At 37.1% G+C, this 27,837-nt stretch overlaps 2 protein-coding genes across 2 annotated transcripts in view; one reads left to right on the top strand and one right to left on the bottom strand.

The window, feature by feature from the left end:
* Positions 1 to 3,503: 3,503 nt before the first annotated feature.
* Positions 3,504 to 23,899, bottom strand: SENP8 (SUMO peptidase family member, NEDD8 specific). Its single transcript, XM_079123109.1, has 2 exons — positions 23,718 to 23,899; positions 3,504 to 4,452 (listed from the first exon to the last, which is right to left on the bottom strand). The coding sequence occupies exon 2, from the start codon at positions 4,414 to 4,416 to the stop codon at positions 3,778 to 3,780; it is 639 nt and encodes a 212-aa protein (XP_078979235.1). The 5' UTR covers positions 4,417 to 4,452; positions 23,718 to 23,899; the 3' UTR covers positions 3,504 to 3,777.
* Positions 23,900 to 24,076: 177 nt separating this feature from the next.
* MYO9A (myosin IXA) overlaps positions 24,077 to 27,837 on the top strand; it is a 285,639-nt gene continuing 281,878 nt past the window's right edge. Inside the window, 1 exon segment of the mRNA XM_079123120.1 lies at positions 24,077 to 24,472. The gene's annotated coding sequence lies outside the window, so the exon portion shown is untranslated.

The following is a 27,837-nucleotide window of genomic DNA, read 5'->3' as shown; positions in this document are numbered from 1 at the left end:
GTAATTTTTTTTCTGGAATAATAACTCTTCCCTACTGTAGGCATTGAATATGGCGCTACTTCCTTTGACACTCTGGAATGTTAGTTTTTCCCTAATTAGAGCATTTCATTTAAGTACATTTAGCACTTCATTTTTCCTCAGCCTCACTTGGAATTTACCAATTTTTCCACTTCTGTGCAGAGCACTCTATTCTTTGCTTAGTCCTAATTTTTTTGATGCAATTCCCAAGGCTTATCTTTTTTTTTTTTTTTTAATAAGATTCTCCAGACTGCTGCTTTGTTTTACTTCCTATCTTTCATATACATGGAATTTGAAAGGTGATTTAATACAGGAAATACAATGTAGGGCTTTTAAAGTGCCTTAGATCAGTAGGTCGATACAAGGATCTGATCCAAAAATGACCTAATGTATAAAACAAAGCCAGTTATTATATAGGTTCTGCTGCTTAGCAGTTGAAAAGACAGTTTCTCATTACTGGTTTCTTTAATATGCCAGAATATATGAAATTTAGAAAGTGAAGCAAGGTTACGTTAAAAATGTTCAATTGAGGAATTCTTGCCACCATATTCTTAGAGGAGAAAGGAACAGGTGGAAAGTGTGAGAAGGGGAGATGGAAGCCATGTGACTTTTTCTTATTTATAAATTGAGAATAACTAGAAAAACAAGAGAATTTAATGAGATTGTTTATGTATAACTTTTATAATGTTTAAGGTATTTTATATATCTAAAGATGCACTGATGTATGGGTGCATGTGTGCACACGCATGCAGTACCCTACATATTATAGAGTGATATAAACGTTAGTTGTTGCTATTCACCATCCCTGAATAAATTTCTCTTTTGTACCTAACAGTATTTTTATCAGGCCATTTCCCCCCATAGTTGTTTAGCTGCATGGTAATGTAAAACTGAGTTTTCAAACTTGCTGTAAAATAGGACTGGAGAGTAGGACAAAGGGAAATAAGACTTGAGTGTTTATCATATGCTTCACATATGATATTTAACCCTATAGTACCTGCATAAATAGACTATCTTTATTTTGCAGATGAGGCTCTTAATCTCAAACTTGCCTGAGGTTTTAAGTTTATAACTGACAGAACTTAGGTTTGATTAAAACATTCACTGTTTCTAATACCATAGCATGTAAATTTCTGTATTTTCTCCTTTTCTGCGAAAGAATGCATTTCAATATGATTAAATAACCATGTGACTGAGAAATCCTACTTTGCTATTTCAATGGAATGCCTATAACTAAAACATAAGTCAATATGAATATAGTAAAAATTGTGGTATAGTAAAAATAAGGTACATGTCAGAAATATAATCCACTTGTAATTTTAAAATTATTCTGAGCTAGTTAGGACCAATGCTTGTGAATTTCAACATATACCAAGGGCAGAGATATTTGTGGTTTAGACAGTAATAGATAGAAAACACACCAGTGTGTGTGTGTCTGTGTGTATATGAAATATTTAAAAAATATTTAACCACTGTTTACAGCTGAGTTTACGTATGGTGACTGTTTTCAATTTTATACTGAAATCCAGATTTGGACAAATGTAAATATTCATATTACAAAATATATTGTATTCATAATATGATACAAAAGAATATTTGGAAGCTTAGACCGGTTTTGAATAACCTGCTTTCCTTTTGAATATTCTGAAGCTGAATTTTGCATTGTGGATCATTTTGACTCTAAGAATGAAGGGAGCACAATACTAGCCAAAGATATTTTTCCTATTTTGTATCACATAACATTTAATGGTGTATGATCAAGCTGGTGCATAATTTCTGGGCTTTTATAGTTATATAGTGAAATATAAGTCAATTCTTAAAATTTCCTGTGATTTATAATGTTAATATTTACAAAAGATGGTCCCAAAACTTTTACAGGAGACTTACCTGTGACATAGTCCAACATTGCTGGATATTTATGAAAGGAGACCTTAGATTTATTTTTTTAAAAAGACTTATTGGTGCAGTTCAAAAATAATTTATTTCTGGAATGAATCTTAGAGAATTAGGAAGAGTGCTCCCATTATATATCAACTCTCAAATGGAAGACAGTCTGACATTTAAGCAAACATATTTTGCTTTATCAGAAAGATGACAACTTTTCTCAAAGATTTAACTCTTTCATAGTCTAGACCAGTTTCTTAACTCAACAGTCACTAAAATAACACTGCTTTCTTAACTACACTTACAAGTGTTGCCTATCAGCAACTTATGCTATTTTTCTTGTCTCCATTTTACTATATGGCTGGCAGCCAGTTCCTAATCTTTTTGCTATTCTCATTCTATTAGTTCTCCCTTTTATCCAACACATATTGACCTGAAGTTGAAACATTTTTTTTGTAGTTTTCTACATTTTTTGACTTTTAGTCTCAACTCCTACTCTGGCAAGCTATGAAACTTCTATGTATATACACTTACTGTTTTCCCCTTCCTGGCTAAAAGGAACTGAATTACTGCCTCTGTGGTCACTGGGTGGTGAGGTTATTTTGGGCCAGGGCTTGGGGCAGGGTAAGGCTAGGGAGGTAGTTGAAAGACATTTCATGCTTTGAAGCTAATCTTTGGTTTGAGTTCCACAGGTACTGCAATCTAATTCTCATAAGGAACAGAATTAATGTGTCTTCAATTAATCATCTGATCATTAATTGTTTGAAACAAGTGAAAAAAACACATCAGTGGTTTTGGGTGGACAGTATTTCTTTTTGCTTTTGGTTCCACATTTTAAAAATTACATTGTCTGCAGTTTGAATTAAGTGCCTGTGGTTTAGAAAGGTCACTTTTCTTCCTACTTAAGAAACAAATCAACTTTAAATTTCAGACATGATAAGAGTTCTGAAATCACCATAATATAACTGAAAACAGTTCTGTGAGATTAAGGATAAGAGTAAAAACCACAACTATCAAAAATCAGAAATATTTATCTGAAATAACAGATATCTATGGGAGTTATCAGCTGAATTTTAGAACCAGAGACCTTTGGACATAAGGAGGAAGTGTGTACATGGCTAACAAGGCAAAGAAAAGCTGTTATCAACCTACAGTAGCAAGTCTACTGAGCAAACTAACAGGTCCACCACAGCCACTTATTTTAATGAAGTTACTCAAGATTTCCCTTTTCTTACAGCATTCCAAGAATCAGATGGAGCAAGATGGGCTCGTAACATCTTTATCAAATATTTGCAAAGATTATGCTGATAGCTAGGAAAGTCTTTGCATAGTGAATGGAAGACATCCCTGAAATGAATAACTGATTCTCATAATACTTAGGTCTTAATGAAGTTAGGCCTTGATCTGTTTCTAGCAAATGGAACTTTTTAATTATGTAGGCCAGGTAACAAGTTTTTGGTTCTTCTATACTTCTCTTCTTGCATTCCTCTAGATTTCATACATACTTGATTTGTTTTACAGATCACTTCTTTTCCTTTGGAATAAGCCAATGTGGATAAGGGAGACCAAAAGTGAATTCACTTTATACCAATAAAAACACGTCTTATTTGAACCTCATGTATATTAAATGTTGTTTGTTTTAAGGTTTTGGTGTGTAACTTTAAGACATTTTCACAGAACATATTGCTCTCAAGTCAGGGTTAAAGTGAAACTTTCTATTAGAATAATGCAGAGGATAACATTCTTCTTTTCTTTTTTTTTAAATTAAGCTTCCTCTACCAAGCATCTTCCCTCAGGCACTGAGACTGGGGTCATCCAATATATGGGGAAGGGCAGAAAGAGGAGACTTCAAAAGTCACAGATATTCTTCAGTAATTAATTTTTAGCAAGTCTGGCAATTAGATTTTTCCATTCTTCCCTCTTCTTTGTGATGTATGTAGGGGTAAGTAGCTGCAGTAGTGACTCTGGCTGTTGCCTAAAGAAGTTCTGACACAAAGCCTCAGTGTTACATATCACATACATCCCACAGTCATAGCTGTTTTGTTGAGCAGGGGCTTTTTCTTCCACAAAGACCAGTTTGTCTCCTTTTCTGCCTAAGAAAGCCTCTAGTTTCTTTGCTACCTGCTTTGCATGAAATGAGTTGCTTCTGCTATGAGAATCATAATGAAAAAAGCTATTTTTATCTTGGAGATAAACTAACAAACTCCAGTGGGTTCCCCCAGCTGCCTCATTAGAGTTATCATTGATGGCCAAAAATACAACTTTCTTGTGTGGAAGTTCCAAGGGTTCAAGGAACATGGCAATTTCTGATGGGCTGCTAGTGCATTTGATGAACTGGGTGACTTCGGGGCTGATGAAGCAGACGTGGTCAGAACAGTCACGAAACTGACTGTTGGCAAAGTACTCAAAGGCAAATCCAATAATATGGTCATTGAGCCAGCTTGGAGGATCTAATAGTGAGACATCCGATTGTCGCAGTAGACTGTCCATATAACTCAAGACTACAGGGTCCATTTTGTACTGTCCAAGGCTGCTCAGAAAATCCAGGAGCTGAAGGAGAGACAGAAGACAATATTTACTGTTGAATATAATGCCAGAATGTAAAATAGTTGCTTTAAAGGGTTGTGGTAAACATTGTGTTTAGCAATAATGCCTGGATAAGAGTAAACAAGAAACTCTAGCTTGTATTGTATATGAACAATTAGAATGAAGACTGGCATTTTTCCATGCAGACAGGAAGTATGACATTTTAGTTTTATTTTAATGCAAATATTGGTTAAACTCATAGCTAATGTTTTACCAAAACACCAGAACAGTGGCTCTTCAGTAAATATGCATAATGAAAACAAGTTAATTTTCTATTAAATATGACTTTAAAGGGTCTGAAGAAAAAAATTAGTAATCACCAAGGGAAACAGTTTTTATTTCAACATTACTTTTCAAGAGATAAAATATTGCTTCTTACTTCCATAATGGAAAACGACAGTGGTTAGAGTTCTAGTTAAAAAAGGAACAGTAATTTCAAGAACAGAAAATAATGAGAGTAATGAAATTCATCCCCGATTTTGCCCAGCTATAAGTTAGAAATTCTTTTGACATTTTGAAAGATAGTATAGCATGGGAATCAGGAGATGTGAGTCTAGTCCTAGTTTTACCATCGATTTCCTAGTATTATTTTGAACAATTAAATGATTTTGTCCTTGTTTCTGTCATCAGTAAAAAGGACATCTACTTGCCTTACACACTTCAGAGAATTGTAGAGAAGGACAAAAAAATTTACTTGATAGTATCAAAAGAGTTAAAAAAGTGATACATATAACATTTATATTATCAATTGGATAATATTAGTAAGATAATCAGAAAATCCAGACAGAAGTTCAAACCAATCAAAGCAAATGTGGTTTGGGAACAAATATTTGTCCATATCATCTTGTACAAATGACAGAATGATTAACAGCAAAAGCAAGACAAGTTGTCTGATGGGATTAATATGCTTGACTCAAGTCAGGGAGCAAAACAAAGGCAAGAAGTCTGAAAATGTAGGTGATGACATAATATTTGAATTTACAGACTCAATAGAATTAACAGTTAACTGCTATGCATTGACCTGGCAGTACAAAACCCCACCCACCACTTATTGGGGCATTACAATTGTACCTATTGGTAGGATTTGTTGTTACATCATCACATCATCATACGTTCATACAATATAGCAAGATAATTTGGCCAATGTCACTTCCCAGCACTTCCTCCTTTCTTCCCAACCTTTCACCTTTTGGTCCCTTTCCTTTATGGATCTCCCTTTGAATTTTAGGAGATCTGCCCCACCTTTGTTTTCCTTTTTCCTCTCTAGCTTCTGCAAAATGAGAGAAAATATATAATCCTTAACTTTCTGAGTTTGCCTTATTTTGCTTGACATGATGGTCTCTAGATCTATTCACTTCCCTGCAAATGCCATAATTTCATTTTCTTTAGAGCTGAATACAATTCCATTGTGAATATATACCACATTTTAAGAAATTCATTCATCTGTTGATAGACACCTAGGCTGGTTCCACAGTTTGGCTATTGTGAAATGTGCTACTATAAACATGGGTATGCATGTATCACTGTAGTATGAGGACCTTAATTCTTTAGGATAAATACTGAGGAGTGGTACAGCTGGGTCATATGGTGATTCCATGTCTAGTCTTTTGGGGGAAACTTCATACTGATTCTCACAGTGGTTGTACTAATTTATAATCCCACCAAAAGTGTAAGTGTTCCTTTTTCTCCATATCCTCTCTTGCACTGATTATTCTTATTTTTTTTGAACAGATTTTATTCTCCATTTTCTCCAAACACTAAAATAGCACATGGCATAGTAATTTAGCACACAATATAAACTGCTATATGCAATACAAATTGATATATGCAACCAGTTATGCCCTAAATGACTGTTTTAAGTGTCGCTCTTGGAGTCCTCACACTCTTAAATGACCTTAATTAATAAAATTATCAATGAACAACAAAAGGAGTCACTTCAGAAAAATCTTAATGTAAAACACCTCAACTCTTAGGACTTTTGTAAAGGAAATTCTTGATTTGCCTCTCTACATCTAAGCCAGAGCAGTCTCAAGTTCCTTTTTTCTTAGGGTAACACTGCTATGGTTCCCAGTTTGAGATGATTAAATTTAATACTGCTACTTTCACCATAGGGCCTTCATTTAAACAGCATTTCAAGTGGAAGGCGTATGAGAAAAGAAATCAAATTTTGCAGCAGACCAAAATTATTCTATGAAATGCAGAAATGGCAAGAGTTTGCCAGGAGCTCAGCAAGGTTTAATAAAAATACAGTGGGTAGACTTTATAATTATACACTTTTCAGGAGGTGATCAGAGAAAAGCTGAGGAGAAAAGATGACATCTGGGACAGTAGCCCTTTAGAATGGGTAGACAACTCGAAATACATAAAGAATTTCATGTTACATCACCATGCGCTCATCTGATATTAAACTGGACATTATCAATAATCACCTGAAAGGGTTTTCCAATACTGAGGGTCTTTTAAGCACAATTTAAAACATGCTAAAAAATTTCCTTCTGCTTCAATCAGCTTGTGGTTGTCCTTGGCTCTGGGCCTGCTTCTTAGCCAGTACCTCTCCAGAGCTTCCCCAATGCCAAGGAACAGTAAGATACTTTTCTGTAGGTGCAGAGAACAGAAGCACGGCCTTGGTTGGAGTAGCTGCGGGAGGTAAATTTTTTCCCATCAATATGGAAGCTCTTTGTTGCCATTGTGAAGCAAGACATCAGTGTCACTCAGATTGTTTTTCATTTCCAGTGATAATGTCTTATTCTGTGAATTTCCATTTACATCAACTACAGACTTATCCATCCAGAAAGGTCTATCTGCTGAGCAAGGGCTCCTCTTCTGTGTTCTTTTCTCAAGGCTACATAATTGTTTGTCCCAGTCATTTCCCCCTCCCCCTTTGCTTGACAGGCAGGTGCTGTCTCTCATGCTTTGTGTTCTGTGATGCAGTGAGCCTGGGGTGACACCTTTGTCAATCAGGGGAGGGCCTTCAGTGTGTCTCAATATGAACCTGCAGTGCACGATGAGCATCATGGAAGCCACAATATAGAAGTAAAGGTAACTGATGCACAGTTGCTAGGCCAGGTCAAAGATAAGCAGTGTGTGGGTCAGCCCCTTGCAGAAGAGTACAGAGCAGGCGGTGGCCATGGGGGAGAGCCAGACAGCAGGACTCACAGAGCCGCTACTATATAGAGACAGGCGCTTCCACTGCCCGCCCACCAGGGTCTCTCTTGGTGTCAGGTCCCATTTTTTGTATTCTTTTTTTTTTTTTTTTGGGTGCTGGGGATTGAACCCAGGGCCTTGTGCTTGCAAGGCAAGCACTCTACCAACTGAGCTATCTCCCCAGCCCCCCATTTTTGTATTCTTGATGGCTATCATTCTGACTGGAGTGAGATGAAATCTCAGTGTAGTTTTGATATTCATTTCCCTAACTGCTAATGATGTTGAACATTTTTTCATATATTTGTTGGTCATTTGTATTTATTCTTTTGAGAAGTATCTTTAATTAATTGCCCATTATTAATTGGGTTATTTGACTTTTTGGTATAAAGTTTTTTGAGCTATTTATATATTGTAGATATTAATTCTCTATCAGAAGAATAATAGCAAAGATTTTCTCTCATTCTGTAAGTTCTCTCTTCATGTTCCTGTTTCCTTTGCTGTGCTGAAGCTTTTTGATTTGATGCTGTCTCATTTATTAACTTCCTTGGCATTATTTCCTGAGTTTATGTGTCCTATTGAGAAACTCATTGCCTGTGCCTAAAAGCTGGAGTGTTGACCCTGTCTTCTTCTAGGAGTTGCATAGTTTCTGGTCTAATTCTAAGTGTTAGATCCATTTTGAGTTGATTTTTGTGCAGGGTAGAGATAACGGTCTAGTTTCATTCTTCTACATATGGATAAATCAGTTATCCCAGCACCATTTATTAAAAGGCTCTTTATTCCTATGTATGTTTTTGGCATCTTTGTCAAGGATCAGATGACTGCATTTGTGTGGGTTTGTTCTCTGTCTTCTATTCTGTACCATTGGCCTATGTGTTTGTTTTTATGCCAGTATCATACAGTTTTTGTTACTATAGCTCTGTAGTATAATTCGAAGTCAGGTATTGTGATGCCTCCAGCATTGCTTTTGTGGTTTAAAGTTTGCTTTGGCTATTCTGGGTCTTTTATGCTTCCAAGAATTTTATGACTGTTTTTGCTAGTTCTGATAAGAATGTCATTGGTATTTTGATGGGTTTGCATTAAATCTGTATATTGCTCTTGGTAGTATGGCCACTTTAACAATATTAATTCTGCCTATCCATGAACATGGGACATCTTTCCATCTTCTGAGATCATCTTCAATTTCTTTCTTCAATGTTATGTAGTTTTCTTGTAGAGGTCTTTCACTTCCTTGATTAGATTTATTCCTAGGTATCTTATTTTTTCTTTGAGGCTATTGTGAATTGTTTTCCTGATTTATTTCTCAGCAGACTGGAGCACAACAACATTTCTAAAAATTGCACAGTAATAAAAATATCATAGGCAGATTTAGAGTATAAAACAAAGAATATGATAAGATAACAATAGGACTCCTATAAAAGACAGGGCTAGAATTATGATGTCAATTTAATTAATTCTACCATTAGACCAGTTATTTTACCACTTGGTTACACTATTAAAACATGCAATTTTGTGACAATTATTTTTATGTAATCAAAACCATGCAAAAACCTATTAAAACACACACACACACACACACACACACCTTTGAGGAAAAAACTAGAGTAAACGAAGTAACTACAGGGTATCCAAGCTGGTTATGCATGGTTTATCATGATTTGAACTACTGCAGAAATAATATACAGCTGTTAATGTATTTATATATAATTAAGATGGTATGAATTAAATTTTCTTAAGAAGGAATGAAGAAGGAATAACCAGAGTAGTGATATAAACTGGAGCCAGGAACAAAGTTAATGAGGCGTAGAGCATATTTGTTATGGGTGAGCCACAAATTTGGCTCTAAGCTTTTTGGCAACTAAGTAGAGAGAGTTAAGTTAAACATTCACAATGTCCATAAGGTAAAAACAAGCAATTACTTAGAAGAGGTAAAGTATTCTTTGTATTAAGGTCATATAATTTTTTCTCAAGAAATTTTCATAATAGACAACATGGTGTATCTTAACAAATATGCCCATAAATATGGAGCATGATAACCACGATAGTGTTTTTATAATGGTCCTTAATATCTAGCCTGAGAGCAAACGGGCAAATGGCAATTCAGTAACAGCAATCTGGTGGAGATCAGGTACTCAGTTTGCTGATCTGTCTTAATCTAAGAGTATATGAATGCAAAGGGAATGACTACATGTGGGTCAAGCAAGGCTCCTAGATACAGGACCCACTCCCCATGCTTTCAATGAATACTATGTAGTGGTGAGTACCAGACTGCGCAGCTTGGCAAATACCCAGGGATCTGTTCTCTATGCTGCCAGTTGAAGTCAGATCTGCATCTTACAGTCAGCTTATGAAGAGAAGAGAGCCTGAGTACAATCATCTCACCTTGGAGGGAGTGTCCACAGGCAGAGACATTATTTTCAAAACCAAATTTTTTGTGGCCTAGGATACAGCTCAGTGGCAATGTTTGCCTATTTTGTGAAGACCTGGGTTTGACACCCAGCACCACACACACACATAAAAAGTTACATTTCTCTGAGTTTTAAAACATCTAGCACTCAGAGAAGGATTAATCAAACCCTAATTCTATTTCATACAGCATGAATATAATAATTAAACTCCCAAAACACTAAAGCAAAGAAAACTAGTCCTTTGGCCAAACCACTCTCAGCCAAGAAAAAGAGCTCTAACTACTTTTCATCTAAAGACTTGAATTTTAGTTTCGATTCTGTTACTTGCTGGCTCTGTGACCATGAATAAACTACTGTATTTCCTCTTCAGTAAAGTGAGACTATTAAATACAACTTTTACTATACAGTATTTGTCAACATAAAGTGAAGAAACAAGTAACTAAGATTTTTTTTTTAATCCCAAATGATTTCTAGATATCTATCATGCCATCAGGAAATTTAAAACCAATACTGATAACTAACTGTATTTCATTCAACAAATATTTATTGAATGCTTCCTATGTGCTAGGCACTGAAAGTACAGAATGAAAATGAAATAACCACAGTTCTGAAACTCACTGGGTTTAAGTCTATTTTAAGGAACAATATAGTATACACAATTCTTTTAGTCAATAAACACTTTCTGAGCATCTATATATTAGGTGTTGTGGGTGATACAAAGATGCTTACAGTCATGATGGAGGAAACCAGTAAAAGGCAAAATAAAACATGGAAACTTAGAGGAAAAATTACTTCTGGCTAAGAGGGTTAAACAGAAGGAGTGCCCAGACTAGGAAAGGATTCAAGGAGAAAGTGCATAAAAGTGAGCTCTTGAAGGGCAAGTGGAATTGGATGCATGGAGAAGGGCATTAAGGTGGCAGAGAACAGGAAAGTGCCTCTGGTGTGGAGAGAATCTTGAGTAGTCCAGTGTGGCTGGAATGAAGTGGGATTAGGTGGAATGTATATAAGGCGGAGTGTAGGTGAGGTTAGAGGAAAATTATTAGAAGTTAAGTGATGCTTACTCATTCCGTGTGAAGGAATTTAGAATTTATACTGGAGGAAATAGGTGCTATAAATGGCTAGGTCAATGATTTAGGAAGATTAAGAATTCAGTTACAATATATAGAATTAATAGGGAGAGAAACTGAAGGAGAGATCAATTGGATTTTAAAAAAATGTATATATTTTTTTAGTTATAGAGGGACATAATACCTTTATTTTACTTATTTTTATATGGTGCCGAGGATTGAACCCAGTGCCTAGGGTACATTCTAGGCGAGGACTCTACCAGTAAGCCAAAGTCCCAAATTAGTTTCTTTTTTTTCTTTTACTAGGGATTGAACTCTGAGTCACATCTCCAGCCCTTTGTTGTATTTTATTTAGAGACAGGGTCTCCCTGAATTGCTTAGTGCCTCGCTATTGCTGAGGCTGGCTTTGAACTTGAGATCCTCCTGCCTCAGCCTCCCTAGCTGCTCAGATTGATTATAGGCATGTTCCACTGCACCCAGCCCACCTTTACTTTCAGTAAAAATCTAGCTGAAGCCAGGTGTGGTGGCTCATTCCTGTAATCCCAGCATCAGCAACTAAGCAATGCCCTAAGCAACTTAGTGAGAAAGTAAATGTGGGATGTAATGACCTAAAACAGGGGAAGAAGTGGTAGGAATGAAAAGGCAAGGAGAAAGAGATGCTGCAGAGAATCACTAAGACAATACGTGATCAGAAGAGGGTAGATAAGAAAGAACTAAGAAATGATCTGGTGGTTTCAGCTGGGGTGACTGGGAGGCTGATGATATCATTATAAGTGGAATGGAATGGACAAGAACCTAGCAATTCCATTTTAGGAATCCTCCTTTCTATATCATGAGCATTGTGTGTGGCCTATCTGAGTTCCAACATGTTTGCCATATAAATGTAACATAAATATAAGGGAGTCAGAAACTACAGATTAGGGGGAAAAAAGATAAATGAGGCCTCTTAAAATTTACTTATTGTCTGTACATTTCTACTATTACTTTGGCTTTGGCTTTGTGTTTGGTTAATAATAATTCCCTTTAGAATTAAAAGACCTGTGTGTTTGGTCTTGGTAAATGGTAAGTTAGACTGGGGCAATAGCAAGAAAGATGGCTGAATTGGGGGAGGGCAATGACTTTCTCATAATTCTATTAGTAAAATCCTGCAGTTCTGTTTTGAGGCTAGGAGGCTTTAGGTCTAGGCTTTGACTTTGTACTTGCTATCTATGTGACCCTTGGCAAATAATTTATCCTCTTTCCAGGCTTTATATTCCCCATCTGTAATATGAGATAGTAATAAAACTTGTGTAGCATTGCAAGGTAAACTAAAAATATGAGCGAAAACACTCAGCATGTTGTCTGGCATATAGTAGGCTCTCATTTCCTCCCCAAAATATAGCATTTGTTTATATAAAGCCACAAAGTCATCAAAGATAGAAAGAGGCATGGCATGACTGTGCTCTTGTGCTTTATCTTTGGTGTAAGAGTGAATGCTGGGCTGGTGGAGTAGCTCAGTGATAGAGTATATACTTAACATGCAGGAGGTCCTGGATGTAATCCCCAGCACTAGAAAGAGAGAAAAAGAGTGGTAGGGGGAGGGGAGAGAAAGAAACAAATGCTAACTCCAGAGAACACTATTCTTTCAATCTGAGAGTAAATGATGTTAATGTTATCAGTATATACAAACCCTGTGGTTAGAGGGTTTAGTTTATTGTATCTTTCAACATCTGTAGCTAAATGAAGCTAATTTTAAATTCACAGTGTAGAACACTTCTCTAAACAAATCTAGTTTTAATAGGTGGAAGGGACTTTTTTTTTCATATTAATCTTGAAATCTTAAAATGTATACTATTTTAATATTTTTGTTGAAAAAGTAAGGTAAACTAAATAAAAACTAAAAAGGAAAACTTACAATCCAATAGGAGCCATTCTGATTACCTGCTGATATAATTAAGGGAAGAAGCTGCTGGTTTGGTAATAAAAACATTAGGTTGGGAGTTCAAAGACCTGGGATTCAGTTCAGATTTGCAATTAACTAGTTGTTTGTTTGACTCTGAATAAAACACTTCATCTAAGTCTCCGGTTCACTATCTGTAAACCAAGGGTTTGGATCAGATAAGTATTGGTTCTAGCCAAGGAAACAAAATATAATCATCAATGGGTATTTTAAAGAGCATATATGATCTTTAACTAGGAGTAGAGGGGTTTTTTGTTTTGTTTTTATTTTTGGTATCAGGGATTGAGCCCAGGGGCGCTTAACCACTGAACTACCTCTCCAGCCCTTTTTAATATTTAGAGACATGGTCTTGTTGAGTTGCTTAGGGCCTTGATAAGTTGCTGAGGCTGGCTTGGACTCATAATCTTCCTGCCTTTGGTCTCCTGCAACACTAGGATTACAGGCATGTGCCACCATGCCTGGCAGTAGAAGGTATTTTAAAGACATTCCCAAGTAATTCTACGATTTGTAAAATTGTCATCTAAACTCTACATTTCACAACTCTAAGTCTAAGCTTTCATCTGTGTCATTTTTTTTTCTTTTAGCAGTATTGGGGATTGAATCAGGGGCACTCTACCTCTAATCTACATCCCCAGGCCTTTTAATTGCTTTTTGGAAAGGGTCTTGCACAGTTGCAGAGGCTGGCTTGAATTTGCAATCCTCTTGCTAAAGCCTCCTGAGTTGCTGTGTTTATAGCATGCACCACCAGCATGGCCTGCTGTCCCATTTTTATAAAATCCTGAAGAATTCTAATTTTCTAGTCCAAGGGTTAGCAAACTATAGCCTGCAGGGCAAATTTAGGCCACTGACAGTTTTTGTGAATAAAGTTTTACTGGAACAAAATCCTCATTTTGTTTACATATTGCCTTTGGCTGCTTTGAGCTACCACGACAGAGATGAGTTGCCTACAAAGTCTAAAATATTTACTGCTTCGCTTCTTAGAGAAAAATTTTGCTGATTCCTATTCTACACCACTGTTATGCAATCAATTGTAATCTTCTAGGTTGAATTGATTTTAAGATATTTCAAAGACCTAATAATGCACTGGGGCTATTTACTAAAATATCTTAGTCAGTTTCCAGGGAGATGAAGTTACTATTATTTCTTGCTTTTTTTTTTTTTTTTTTTTTTTGAGGTGGGGTAGTAGGGATTGAACCCAGGGATGCTTTACTACTGAGCTATAACCCCAGTCCTTTTTTTATTTTGAGACAGGGTCTCACTAAATTGCTTAGGGCCTCAATAATTTGCTGAGGCTGTCCTTGAATTTGTGACCCTCTTGCCTCTGCCTCTCCAGCTGCTGGGATTACAAGTGTAATAACAGTGCCCAGCACTATTATTTCAATCTGGAGTTTTTATGAATAAAAATGTTAAAAATACTAATTACAGTGGATATAAAAAAGAATTGTCTATTTTGTAGATGTATACATAAATATTTTCTAAGATCAAAAATTTATAGGGGGCCAGGATTGTGGCTCAGTGGTAGAGCACCACTTGCATGTGTGAGGCACTGGGTTCAATTCTCAGCCAGTGCATATAAATAAATAAATACATAAAAATAAACTTCCATTGACAATTTAAAAAATATTTAAAAATTATCAGCATCTTACATTAACAAGCATTTCCTAATGTCTGTAGCAAGTTTCATAACTTCTGGGAAAAATCTGCCTATTGGTTGTTGAATGAAGTAGTAAACTCCAGATAACCTATTTTAGAGTAAAGCCCAACAAAAACATACTAACCCAGAACTGTAATCTTCATTCATTTTTTTCCCCATAATTATTCTCAAATGTTCCTTTAAAACAAATGGAACAGCATCATTTGGCATATTTTAAAAAACATACAGGGTGCAGTGTTTCTTCTCATTTTAAGTGAAGATTATAAAGGCTTCTACCCAATTCTCTTCTTCCTTCCTTGGTTACTGTTTCAAGTTGAATCAAACTTCAAATGCTCACAAATGTGGTCTGTGCTTCTCTAAATGGATATGTGACTATGTGCCAGCAGGTACCAACAAACGAACCCATCATCAAGAAATAGACTAACTAGGACTGGGGTTGTGGCTCAGTGGTAGAGCACCTGCCTAGCATGTGTGAGGCACTGGGTTCAATTCTCAGCACCACATATAAATAAATGAATAAATAAAGGTCTATTAACATCTTAAAAAAAAAAAAAAAGACTAACTACAGTAACCACAGTGCATCTTCCTACAGGTTCATTTTACCAGTTTGAGGGGCCAAGAGTTAAACAACTTAATTATTGACAAAATATTTTAATTAGTAACTTAAAGCATTTTAATTATTAACATAAACATGGACCCATTATAGTGTAACATGCAAAATCAACATGAATTGAAAAAAATAAAGAGATTCCCATAGAACTCCAGCACCCATGGCAGGTAATTTTCTCTGTTTCAGTCTCTTCTGCTAGCTTGGATACTTCAGTGGAACAGTCCAATTTTTGTTCACAGTTGATGTAACATAAACACCTAATTCTCAGGAACCAGATTCCTAATAATTATTCAAGGCATGAGCACAGCTTTTGCTTCTATAGCTTAAATGTCTATGAGAAAGATATTTACTAAAGTAAATTTATTCACTTGGTCAAAGTGTATTTAGTGGTGTCTTATGGTACCAATTTTGCATATAAGAATCAGCCTGGAAAATGAGCCTAGCACTGTATAATAAAATATGGACATCACCTCAGAGTTTCTATTTTCTTCATACCTTTATCCAATTGATAACAAATCCTCTTGATTCTACAGCCAAAATGTTCTGAATTTGTCTAATGTGCTCCATTTTGATCACCATTTCTTGTCTGACCTAGCTTAACAGGTCTCATTTCTACTAATTACACAGAAAATTCTTCATATAGCTGTCAGAACAATTGTTTAAAATTAATTTAGGTCATTTGTCTGTCGCCCCTACTTGGTGTGCAGGGAGCAAATCCCTACTCTAGCTTACAAAATCCTATATACCCATATGATAACCATGGCTCCAGATACTCTCCCATTGTCATCTACCATATTATTCTTCTTGCTCATATAACCCTAGTTATATCCACATTTTATTCCTCAACATGCTGTTACCATGCTTTTTCCCTCCAGAGAGCTGGTATACTAATATGCGTGGAATTTTAGTGGCACCTTCTATGGGTAGATCCCAGTTTATTTTGTTTTATTTTAAACATGGGGGTCTCACTAAGTTGCTGAGGCTGTCTGGAACTCACAATCTTCCTGCTTCAGCCTCCTGAGTAGCTGGGATTACAGGCATGGATCACTGCTCTTGGTTCTAGATCTGTTTAAATGCAGTTTACAGTCTGATCAGCCAGAATAGAGAGGCTACCAGTCACTCCTCTATCACTCTAATTTCAATTCCTTGTACAGCATTTGTGACTGAATAGTTTAATAATATATTCAATATATTAAATGAATAAATATATTAAACATATTTAATATATATTTATATATATTCAACTATTGCTTGTTGAATATTTTCTGCCCCCTTCTCTATCTCCCTCCCTCTCTAAAGCATGAATGTAGTCTCCATGAAAATAAGGGAACAAGGGCTGGGGTTGTGACTTAGTGGTAGAGCGCTTACCTAGCATGTGTGAGGCACTGGGTTCTATTCTCAGCACCACGTAAATAAATAAAGGCATTGTGTCCATCTACAACTAAAAATAAAAAAAAAAGAAGAAGAAAATAAGGGAATAAGGGACCTTGTCTGCCATTCTAACCCTAGGACCTGAAACAGTGCTTCTCAGGCAGTATTCAGTAAATAATTGTAGAATACATGAATAAATAATGGAGTATGGATCTCAATTACATAAATTCTAACAGACAAAGGCTTACATTTACAGAAATTTAGAAGTGTAATGACCTTTACTCTTCCTTCTAATCTAACTTCATACTCCATATAAGAGTTCTTTGGTTTTGTACCCAGGGGAAAAGGTATAGGAGCTTGACTCTCAATTAGCTGTGTGACATTGGAACAGACATAGATAAGTCAAGGTACAATATAAAAACAAACCAAAGCAGAAAAAAAAAAAAAAGAGTAAAAAAGTAAAAACAAACCAATGCATACATCAGAAATTTAAAATATGATGGTGGAACCATTACAAATTAATGGGACAAATTATGGATTGCTTCAATGTTTTCAGTGAGTTCCACTGAATCCTATGTTCTATAGCATAGAAAGTCCATTAGGACTTCCTGTGAAAATGGAAATGTTCTTTATCTGCAATGTTCAATTTGAAAGGTGACCAGTGTGAATGAAGAACCTAATTATTTTATTTAATTAAAATTAAAAATTTAAATAGCCACGTGGACAGTTGTTGTGGTACATGCTTGTAATACTAGCAACTCGGGAGGCTGAGGCAGGATCACAAGTTTAGGCCAACTTCAGCAACTTAGCGAGACCCTGTCTCAAAATAAAAATAAAAGGACTAGGGACTTAGCTCAGTGGTAAAGCATCCCTGTTTAAATCCCCAGTATCAAACCAACCAAACCACAACCAGACAAAAAACAAACCACATGTGACGAGTGGCCAATATACTGGACAGTTCAGTTGCATAGGTAAGAAAGAAAAAAGAAGATTACATAGTTAAAGAAGTTAGGGAAATGCTAAATCCTACAACTCTATATTAGAGATTTATAATGAAGACAAGCACATCGGAAGCTAGAAAAGGTTTGAGAATAAAAAAAAAATCTTTAACTGTTACAGGTTTGATTTTTCCCAAACTTTTTTGACCATGAAATTGTTTTAGTTGGGTATCTATTAACAACTTGACTGTGCACTGAAGTTGAGGATATACTTGCTCGATTTTTAAATAAATGGCACTGGGATAACTCATTAACCACTTGACTAAAAAAAGAATGCTAGAATACTGCTTTATATCAAATTATATTCTAGAAAGATGTTTGTTAAAAAGTGAGAAATATGAAACATTAGAAAATAGAAGTCAATGCATTTATATTACTGGTCAATAAGCACATGAAAAGAATTCAATACCATACTAGTAATCAAAGAAATGCAAGTTTAAAAAAAAAGGTAAGGCATGCAAATTAAAACTAGATTTCCTTTTTCACCTATCTAATTAGCAAAGATGAGAAAACTACAAATAACTAGCATTGCTGAGACTAAGGGAAAATGAACACTCATTTTGATAGGAATGTAAACAAATAAATGCAAGTTTTTTTGTTTTTTTTTTTGGGAGAGGTGTACCAGGCACTGAACCCAGGGGTGCTATATCACTGAACTACATCCTTAGTCCTTTTTATTTTTTGAGACAGCATCTTGTAAAATTGCTGAGAATGAACTTGAACTTGTGATCCTCCTGCCTCAGCCTCATGAATTGCTGGGATTATAGCTGTTGTGCCATTGCAAAAGCAAGCTTTTTGAAGGGTAATTGGACATTATATTTAATTTTTTTTCCTGCTGTACAAAGGATTGAACACAAGGGTGCTCTACCATTGGGCTATATCCTTGGACTTTTCTATTTCTTAATTTTAGACAGGGTCTTGCTAATTGCCCAGGCTAACCTCAAAACTGTGATCCTCCTGCCTCAATTTCCAGAGTAGCTGAGATTGTAGGTGTATACCACCATCCCAGCTGACATTACATTTTTAATACGTTTGTATATATGGGCTTGGATTGTGGCTCAGCAGTAGAGTGCTTGCTTGACCTTTGTGGCACTTGGTTCAGTTCTCAGCACAGCACATAAATAAATAAAATAAAGGTCTATTAACAATTTAAAAATATTTTAAAAAAATAAAAAAGAAATGTACATATGCAGGATTACACTTTTAAACATTATCTTAAGGGAAATGTTCTATGTGCAAAATGGTCACATCAATACTTATAATAGAAAAATTATAAACATGGAGATCAAAAGATGACTGTGTTTAAATAATGGGGTTTCTACACAATGAAAGTTTTCAACTATTAAAGTTGTAGATGTAAATTAATTGACACAGAAAAATGTTCATAATAGGCTGTGAAAAGGGCACTTATATAAAATTTGTGTATAATAAAAATATACACAAAATAAGAACAATATCCATCAAAATTTTTTAAGAAATAGGATTAATGCTTTCTGCTTCTTTGACACTAGCCTTAATCTCCCTCCCCTTTTTCTGCAGTGCTGGGATTGAACATCCCTTTCTTTTCTTCTTTGGTACTAAGTGAACCCAGGGGTGCTTTACCACTGAGTTACAATCCCCAGTTCTTTTTGAGATAGGGTCTCATTAAGTTGCCCAAGCTGGCCTTGAACTTGCCATCCTCCTGCCTCAGCCTCCTATGTAGCTGGGATTACAAGTGTGGATCACTGCCCCCTTTCTTTTAAAATGAACACAATAATACAACTATTTCCATTTTTTGGGAAAAAAAATATATCTCCTTCTAGTCTTACACTGACCTAAAATATGTCTGCTTCTTCAACTTACACATCTTACTTCTGTCCCTTGGAAAAAACAAAATCTATCTTTTACACAACCTTCAAACACAATGATTTAAATATACTTTGCTGTTTACAAAACAGAAGACTGTTGAATTTTTTAAACATATTTTTTGTTGTAGATGGACACAATACCTTTATTTTATTTATATTTATGTGGTGCTGTGGGTTGAACCCAGTTCCTCACATTTGTGAGGCAAGCGCTCTACCACTGAGCCACAAGCCCAGCTCTGTGTCCAACTTTTTAATATATGATTCCATTTGTTCTTTCACAAAAACGAATCACATTTGAGACCAAATGTGTTTTTCATGGCAGCATAAGCAGAAATTATTTCAGGAAGGAAGTTCAAGTCTTGTTTTGGGCTTCAATTTCCCCCAATTAAATACTTCCTTTTAGTACTAAGAGTAAACCATTGGAAATTTGTATAATGTGACATGTAAAAATTAACATCAAGATTTATACTACTCTCAGTGCAGAGATTAGATTTTATTCACCCCTATATTGCAGTGACCTGACAAACTAGAGAAATTTAAATATGAATATTTTTTCTGAGTAGAATACAGAGAATGACATTCTAGTTTGAAAAGCTCCTAAAAACATATAATTGTTACAAACAAAGGAAAATGTTATAATTTTAGGACTTATAAATTAAAATGACTTTTTTTTTTTTTTTTTGGTACTAGGGATTGAGCCCAGGGGCACTTAACCACTGAGCCACATTACCAGCCCTCTTTTATATTTTACTTAGAGACAGGGTCTCACTGAGCTGCTTATGCCTTGCTAAGTTGCTGCGGCTGGCCTGGAACTTGCAATCCTCCTGCCTCAGCCTCCCAAGTTGGTGGTATTACAGGTGTGCACTATTGCACCAGCTTCTAAGTAAAAATTCTTAAAAAGCTTTCTAAGTTTCAAGGACTATTGCTGCTTTCAGCAATAATTTTTTTTTTATAGCAATAATCTTGATTTTTTTTTTTTTTTCCATCTGTGTTGAACCACAGTACCACCCAAGGCTTCCAATCATGCAATGGACAGACAGTCAACAGATTAGTTATGTTAAAGAAGGTGGCCTCTTAGAGAATCTGGTTCTGAAAGTTAAAAACTTTTTTTTTTTTTTGGCGGTACTGGGGATTTGAACCCAGGGCCTTGTGCTTGCAAGACAAGCACTCAATCAACTGAGCTATATCCCCAGCCCAAAACTTTATTCTTTTCGGTTAGTAATATTTAAACCCCAAATTCAATTTTTTGAATAATGTGATTAACAAGCACATAATTTCAGTACTAGCAGGGATTTCAGCAGTTAAGTTTTTAATACTCTAGTAGTGATCAGTTTTGAAAGAGATTATCTAGGCCTTGAGGACTTTCCTTTTTGATCTTCAGTGAGCTTTACTCACGCAAAAGGTTTAAAGGATTGGTAAGGAGAGAGGAGTCCTGACTTAAAAAAAAAAAAAATCAGAAATGAAGGATTCATACAGATATAGATGGGATTTGATTAAGGAAGGTCTCACTAACATTTTGGAACCTATACATGTGGTAAGGCCATTGCTTTACAGAAGTGCTAACAATTCATTTATAAGACTGAAGAGTGGGCTTGCCTCTTGACCACATAAAATGCTAGTTGATCCCCCATTTGGGTGTATCGTCTATGTTTCTTTAGATAAGTCAGCCCATTTGGAAATAACATAATTCAGTAGACTCTTTAGCAATTACTTCGAGATTCAGTTTTTTACAATATAAATTAATTTATGGGTTTAGTCTCCTCAGTCCCCTCTTTTGGCAAGTAACCAAGACATTATTCTACATTAATTTTAAAAACAGAACTCTTGTCACATTATTCTTCAAAATTTTAACATTTTTCTACTATCTATCAAATTAAGTACAAATAGTCTGGCATTCAGTGATTCCCACAAAAATTGCCACTGATTTATTTTCTAGTATTGTTCCTATATAAATGTATACCCACAAGATAATTTCTCCTGTAGGCCGTGGTTATTAGGCAACAGTAGGTTAGTATTAAATTAGTGGCTTGTTGCCCCAGAAGTAAAGGAGAAGCAAAAGAAAATAACCAGCCCATCATTACTCCAACAGAGATGATGGGACAGGAAGTGAACACTGTACTATGATCTTTCTGAAACACAGATCTGTCATGCTGTTGATTAAAATCATTACACTGGGCTATTTTAAAACCTGGGATCTATAGACCAGGATGTGGCTAGAATTCAGAGTTCTATGAACTTGGACTTGGGAAAAAAAAAAGGCATCTTCACTTTTAATAATCTCTAGCTGAAATTCAGCATTTTCTTCAATAAGTGCAGGCAATAAACTATAGTAGTATTAACAGTTTCTATGTCTTTGTCATCAAAATATAATTTATATTCATCACTAATTTGAAATTACATAATTAGACTTGCTGCTGGATGTTATTTAATGCATAGAGAAGTGCATGTATTACTATTTCATATGTTTAAAAATATTTTGAAGACTTTCAAAAACATTGTTTTCCACTTTATTTCTATGTATTTTATTTTATACATTTGAAAACATTTTTGAGAGATCTGGTTTACAGGTCAGATGGACAAAGAGACCCACACTGTAAAAGAGGTTGTTATTTTTCACTATTAAATGCTTATAGTATATTATCTAAACTCTTGGGCATGGAATTCACCACTCATAATCTGTTATACCCACTTTGTCATCTTCATCTCTTCCCCAACCCTATTCTTTATACTATGCTGTAGTCATACTAGATAATAGTAACTCTTCTTATCTGGTGGCAGATAGACAAGTTTTTGGATTAACCCTAGTTAAGAGATCCATCATGCTGTTTTGCTCTTTACCTTACATAGCTCTTCTTTGCCAAGTGCATTCTTTTTTGATGATACTAATAGGGCTATATTTTAAATGTCTTTATATATATCTTATTTCTAACTTAAATGATTAATAATAGAAGACACATTCTAAATTGTGTAGTAATTTCCAGGTAAGTGAATGTTCATCAACCCCAGGATCTCATAAATTGGCTTAACTCTGATTTCTGTTTTGAGAATAGAAAAGTGAATGGCCTTTACGTTCTAGTCTGGAGACACAGCTGATTAACACATACAAGAAAGGGACAGGAAGGCAACAGTAACTGAGGCAGATTTCATTTAAGATTGAGAGAACTAAGCTGAAGGGAAAGGCAGGAGTGATTTCTCAGTTCCCAGAGCAGTTATTCAAAACTTTCATCTCTCTGCTCAAGCTTTTCATTCTGTTCTCAACTGTTGTCAAATGACCCCCATATTTATGTTAACAGAGCCAACACCCTCAATTTCCTACCCTTCCCTACCTTCCATTTTCTCTTCTCTAGTTTGTTGGATGGCACCCCTAACCTGGGGAGGTTTACAAAAATACGGTTGGCCCTTAATTGGTGTAGGGTGGGTAAATTAAAAACAAAACAAAACAAAACTTCCCGGTCGATTCTACAGAGTAACACAAGGTTTAGTTCACTAGTGTTCTTATACATTAGCTTCCTCCATCCTTGAATTGTTCACTTCACGGTTCCATGGTACACTTTAACTCTTAAACATTTCCCGTCTTTAAAGAAAACATTCTTGTGGCCCACATTCTGGTTCCTGATTTCTCTCCTTTAAAATAAATCTTATAAAAGGGGTAGTTTAAAAGGAAATCTACCACAGTATGTTTTTCGCCAGGTATACTATTCCAGGCCTGCACATGTTTTTCAGCTGTCATCCTCTCCATTCTACCTACCATTTCTTTTACAAGCTACTGCTCACTAGTCTTTTAACACACTTCTTTGAGTTACCCAAAGGTCACTTCCTCCTCCACAAACAGGGGTCCCTTATCTGTGCTCCGAGAGCATCCTATATAATTTCACCGAGATATCACTGAGAAATCGTCTGCACTTCAAAAAGCTAAGTATTTCTTTCGCGTCTGACTTTTTGGAAGTTAAGGCATGGAAACCAAAGAAAAGTCTGAAGAATGAATGGAAAGGAACAGAAGGAAAGGGAGGCTGGAGGCGGAGACAAATGGGGGAGGGGGCGTGCCTGTGTGGGGGGAGGCGGAGGCTATGAGGGGCGGTGCTGAGAATCCAGCGGGAGCATAGGTAGGGGGGATACGCTTCTCTGGGTGGGGGACAAAGCGATCCATAGCCGGGACAAACTGAGACAAACCGAAGTGGGGAGGAGGCTTCTTACCTGCCTCAGGCCTCACCACCCCAAACAGCCTTCAAGCACCTCAGTATTGGCCGGAAAGCGAGAGCTAAGGTCGCAAACCCAGAGTTTCTTTCCCCAGCCTTGCGACATTCCTCTCTAGTGGAGAGTGAATATAACTCGGAGTTCCTAGTCCTGCCGTAAGGTGAGGAAGAAAAGTCTGGGCGGGGCCGCCAGGGGCGGGAAAATAGGGCGTGTCTGCGCAAGCGCAGTTGTGCGCTCTGGCGGCCGTCACGTGCGGGGGTGGGGCTGGGCGAAGCCGGCGCAGGCTGGCAGTAGGGGGGCGTGGGAGTTAAGTGCGCGCGCGCCTGGTAGCCCGCAGCCGAGGAGTCGTGCGGGGTGGGGCCGCGTGCGCGGGATCGGGGGCGCGCGGGCCGAAACGGACGAGGGAGGCGGCGGCGTTGGCGGTGACCTGCGGAGAGTCTTGCTCGGATTGTGAGAGGCGGCGGTGGAGGCATTCGCCGCACCGACAGAGGCGGCGGTCCAACGCGTGCTCTCTGGGCGGGGTGAGGCGGGGGATGTGCCTGCCCCGGCCGGGCGGAGTCTTTCTGACAGGGCGGGGGATGCGCGGCGGCCGCTCTTCCGAACCCTGAGGCAGTGGGCCCACCCTCGCTCAACTGTCTGACCCTCGGTCGCCTCGGCCCCCGCTGCCTTCTCCGGTCAGACCCTGGGGCCGAGGGTGGGAGGCGGCTTCCGCTCTGGAGGAGGGAGCTGTGGTGGCCACCGCGGCGCAGCCCGAGGTAAGACCCGCCCCAGCGGCCCTGCAACCCTGCCCGGCCCACGTCCCAGTCTCGCTCTTTGGCTCCCGCCGGGCCGCCCCGCCCCGCCCCAGCGGAGACGCCCCGCGAGCGGATCTGTCTTGGAGCCTCCCAGACTCCCTAGCCTGGCCGGGATTCCCCAGAGACCCCACCCCTCGTGTCTTCCATTGGCCCACCCCGTTTGGTCCTCCAGCCTCAGCGGCTTTTCTGTCACCGTCCCCCGTCCGCGGCAGACCCCGTCAGAACCTCCTTAAGACTCAGTATTGAGTCTCCAGACTTCGTTACGCCTGACCCGATCGTAGTCCCGGAGACACGGCCAATTCCTAATCCATTGCGACCCGTATCTCTTAGGATCTCCCAGATCAGTCGCTGCTCCCGCCCTCACTTCTTAATAGGACTCCCCCCGCCCCCAATACGTACCCAGTACGCTGTCTAGCCGAGTAGCACGTCCCCTATGCTTCGCGGCTTTTGGACAGCTTGTGTCAGGATGCTCTCACCTCTGGTAGATTTAGGGTCGGCCCCTCTAGACACCATCACAGCTTTGGGTCTCTACCCACTGTTGTGTCTCCCAGACCTTATCTTTCTCCCTGTTTGTGATCCTTTTTTGGATTGAAAGTTCTTTCCAAAAAAATTCTGATTTAGTCTAGAATATTCCCCCTCAGTTGGGCTAAGGGAACCAACGTGAAACCCATGTTTGGAGGGTTTGTTCTGGCCGCTGAAAAAGGAGGGAGAGAGAATATTATGGAAGCACAGGGCATGCTGTGTGTGCCATTATAAGGTCATTCAGCCTGCTCCTCATTTGTCTCTTGTAGAACGAATTAAGTAGTTCTTTATGGGCTTCTGTAAGGTTTAAGTCTTATTACACCAATGAATATAACTGTTTCCATGTATCATTTACTTTACCTTCTTGTAGATTTCTTCAGATATTTTAATACTAGTTTCGAAAGATGTTAGAGGACTTTTTTGTATTTTCTGTTTTTGAATTTGCTAGGAAAATATTTCTAGCCATCCTTAATCCCTTAATATTCCAATAATAATTTTCTGCTACCTGGTGCTGCTGTCTTCTCTAAGGAGCAAGTACAAAAATCATGCAGTGTTCATCGTATCATTACCAAAAAGCCTTATCAATAGTAAAATATTGAAGTTGTACTCCTGAGACATTAAAAAGGAAATACAATGTTGCATCAAATGATCAGTGCATAATTTTAACTTTGATAAAGGGATAAGGGATAAAAAGCTCTTTGTAGTCACTACTTTAAAACTTTTTGTGTTTGTGGAACAGAGGAGGGAGGAAATTATAGGTAATAACTAGACATAGTATAAAAGAAGGTTCAGAAGAGCTGTGTAGTAGAATGTTTCTCTTCTTCCTCCGTTCTCTAACCGTCAGTTTTCTCTTTAGAACAACCTATATTTCCAGCTTCTTGTTCATCCTTCTTGTGATATTTATGGCATTTATCAGTTCGTATGGTATATTAATACACAACACACATAAGTGATTGCATACTTTACACTTTGTATATAGTGTTTTTTTTTTTTTTCACTTAATTACTCGATCCTAGAGATCATTTTATATATGGAAGTGCTTCATTTACTGACTGGATAGCATTCCATTTTGATGGACTTGAGGTCTCTTGCTTTTACAGACAATACTGCATACTTTTAAATATATTGGCTGTCATGTATGTTTTAATATTTTCATGATTTGAAAAAATTCTGATTCTTTTGTGTTGAACCTACATAAAAGGATATAATTAAATTTCTGATTGAACCTCTGAACTACAATAGTGTGACTAGTTTTGATAATATTTATAAATTATTGAAGAATTTAAAACTGGTGACTGAAATGATCAGATATGCATTTTTAAAAGTCACTGAGTGCAGTGATTAGGGTGAAATGAATAGTAGATAGACTTAAGCTTTAATATCAGGAGGGTAATCCAGACAAATGATGATAATGGGTCTGAATTTGGAACTTGGTGATTTAATTATATTTCAGGTTGGGGAGAATGTGCAAGGATTTCTAGCTGTGCCTTTCAGTGAGGTAGGGAGCCACACAAAGGAGTGAGATTTTTATTTTATCAAAGAGGGATAGAGGACTGGGATGGTGGCTGAGTGGTAAGGTGCTTACCTATCATGTCTGAGGCACTGGGTTTGATTCTCAGCACAGCATATAAATAAATGAATAAAATAAAGGTCTATCAACATCTAAAAAATATTTACAAAAAAGAGGGATAGAGGGGTTCAGATTGTGGCATGTTAGGTTTGGGTGATTGTGTATGTCCTTCAGTCTAGTAGGCAGGTAGACTTGTGGCTAAAACTTGAGTTAATGTGCTGAGTTGACAGTGATAAATTTTGGAGACAAAAGCTTATGGGTGAAAGGAGAAAAGATTTTAGGACAGAAACCTAACATTTAAATATATATGATTAAAATTTTTAAAAAGTGTTATTATAGTTTAAGCATCAGTAGTGAAATTCACTAATATATGATGTTTTATGATGTTTTAACATATTTTCCCCTTAGTTAATTTAGTGATGTGTACTTCCTGAGGAAAGTGAAGGAAAAATTAGGGTTTTTCTTTTTTTAAATGGGAAAGGTGTCTTGCTATGTTGTTGAGACTAGTCTGAACTCCTGGGCTCAAGCTGTCCTCCTGCCTCAACCACCTATGGAACTGTGACTACCAGTTCCTATGACTGGTTCAACTTAGATTTTTAAAAAAGTACAACCACCTTAGCAGAAATTAGTAACATAAACCCTTCTTTCCTAATCATTTGGATTATACTATGTAGTTGTCTAACTTTTAATCTTTGCAAAGAAGTGTAGGAAGTTTGAAAATAGTTTGCCAAGAATATTAAGGTTTTTAATTTGAATGATGTTTTAGGTGTATTTAGTTTGAAATAAACACTGAAGACTTTTCCAGCATCTTTAAATCACAACATTGACTTATGTCTAGGGCTGCTTGCTTCTGCTCTACACTTCTATAAATAACTGCCTAATGGACATCTTTTACCTGGTTTCACATTTCACAGGCACTTCGAAAAACTCTTTTTCTGACTTTTTCTCGCAAAAGAGTTGTGCATGTATGGATGGGCACAGTGGGCAGACAAAAAGTGCAACAAAATTTTTTCTTCCTCCTCATTTACTAGCTTGATTAATATCCTCATGAAGCCTTGGTGGCTCAGTGGTAGAATGCTTGCCTAGCATTCATGGCACTGGGTTTGTTCCCCGGCACCACATAAAAATAAACAAATAAAAGGTATTATGTACATCTACAACTAAAAAATATTAAAAAAAAAAGCTGTGAATCATCTTTCACTCCACTCTGAACCTCAATACTAAGTTGACTTTG

The sequence above is a fragment of the Sciurus vulgaris genome, assembly GCF_902686455.1.
Source record: "Sciurus vulgaris genome assembly, chromosome: 2".
Taxonomy (NCBI): Eukaryota; Metazoa; Chordata; class Mammalia; order Rodentia; family Sciuridae; genus Sciurus; species Sciurus vulgaris.
Note: the sequence above shows the minus strand (reverse complement) of the source record. Positions and strands in the feature narration are given on the sequence as shown.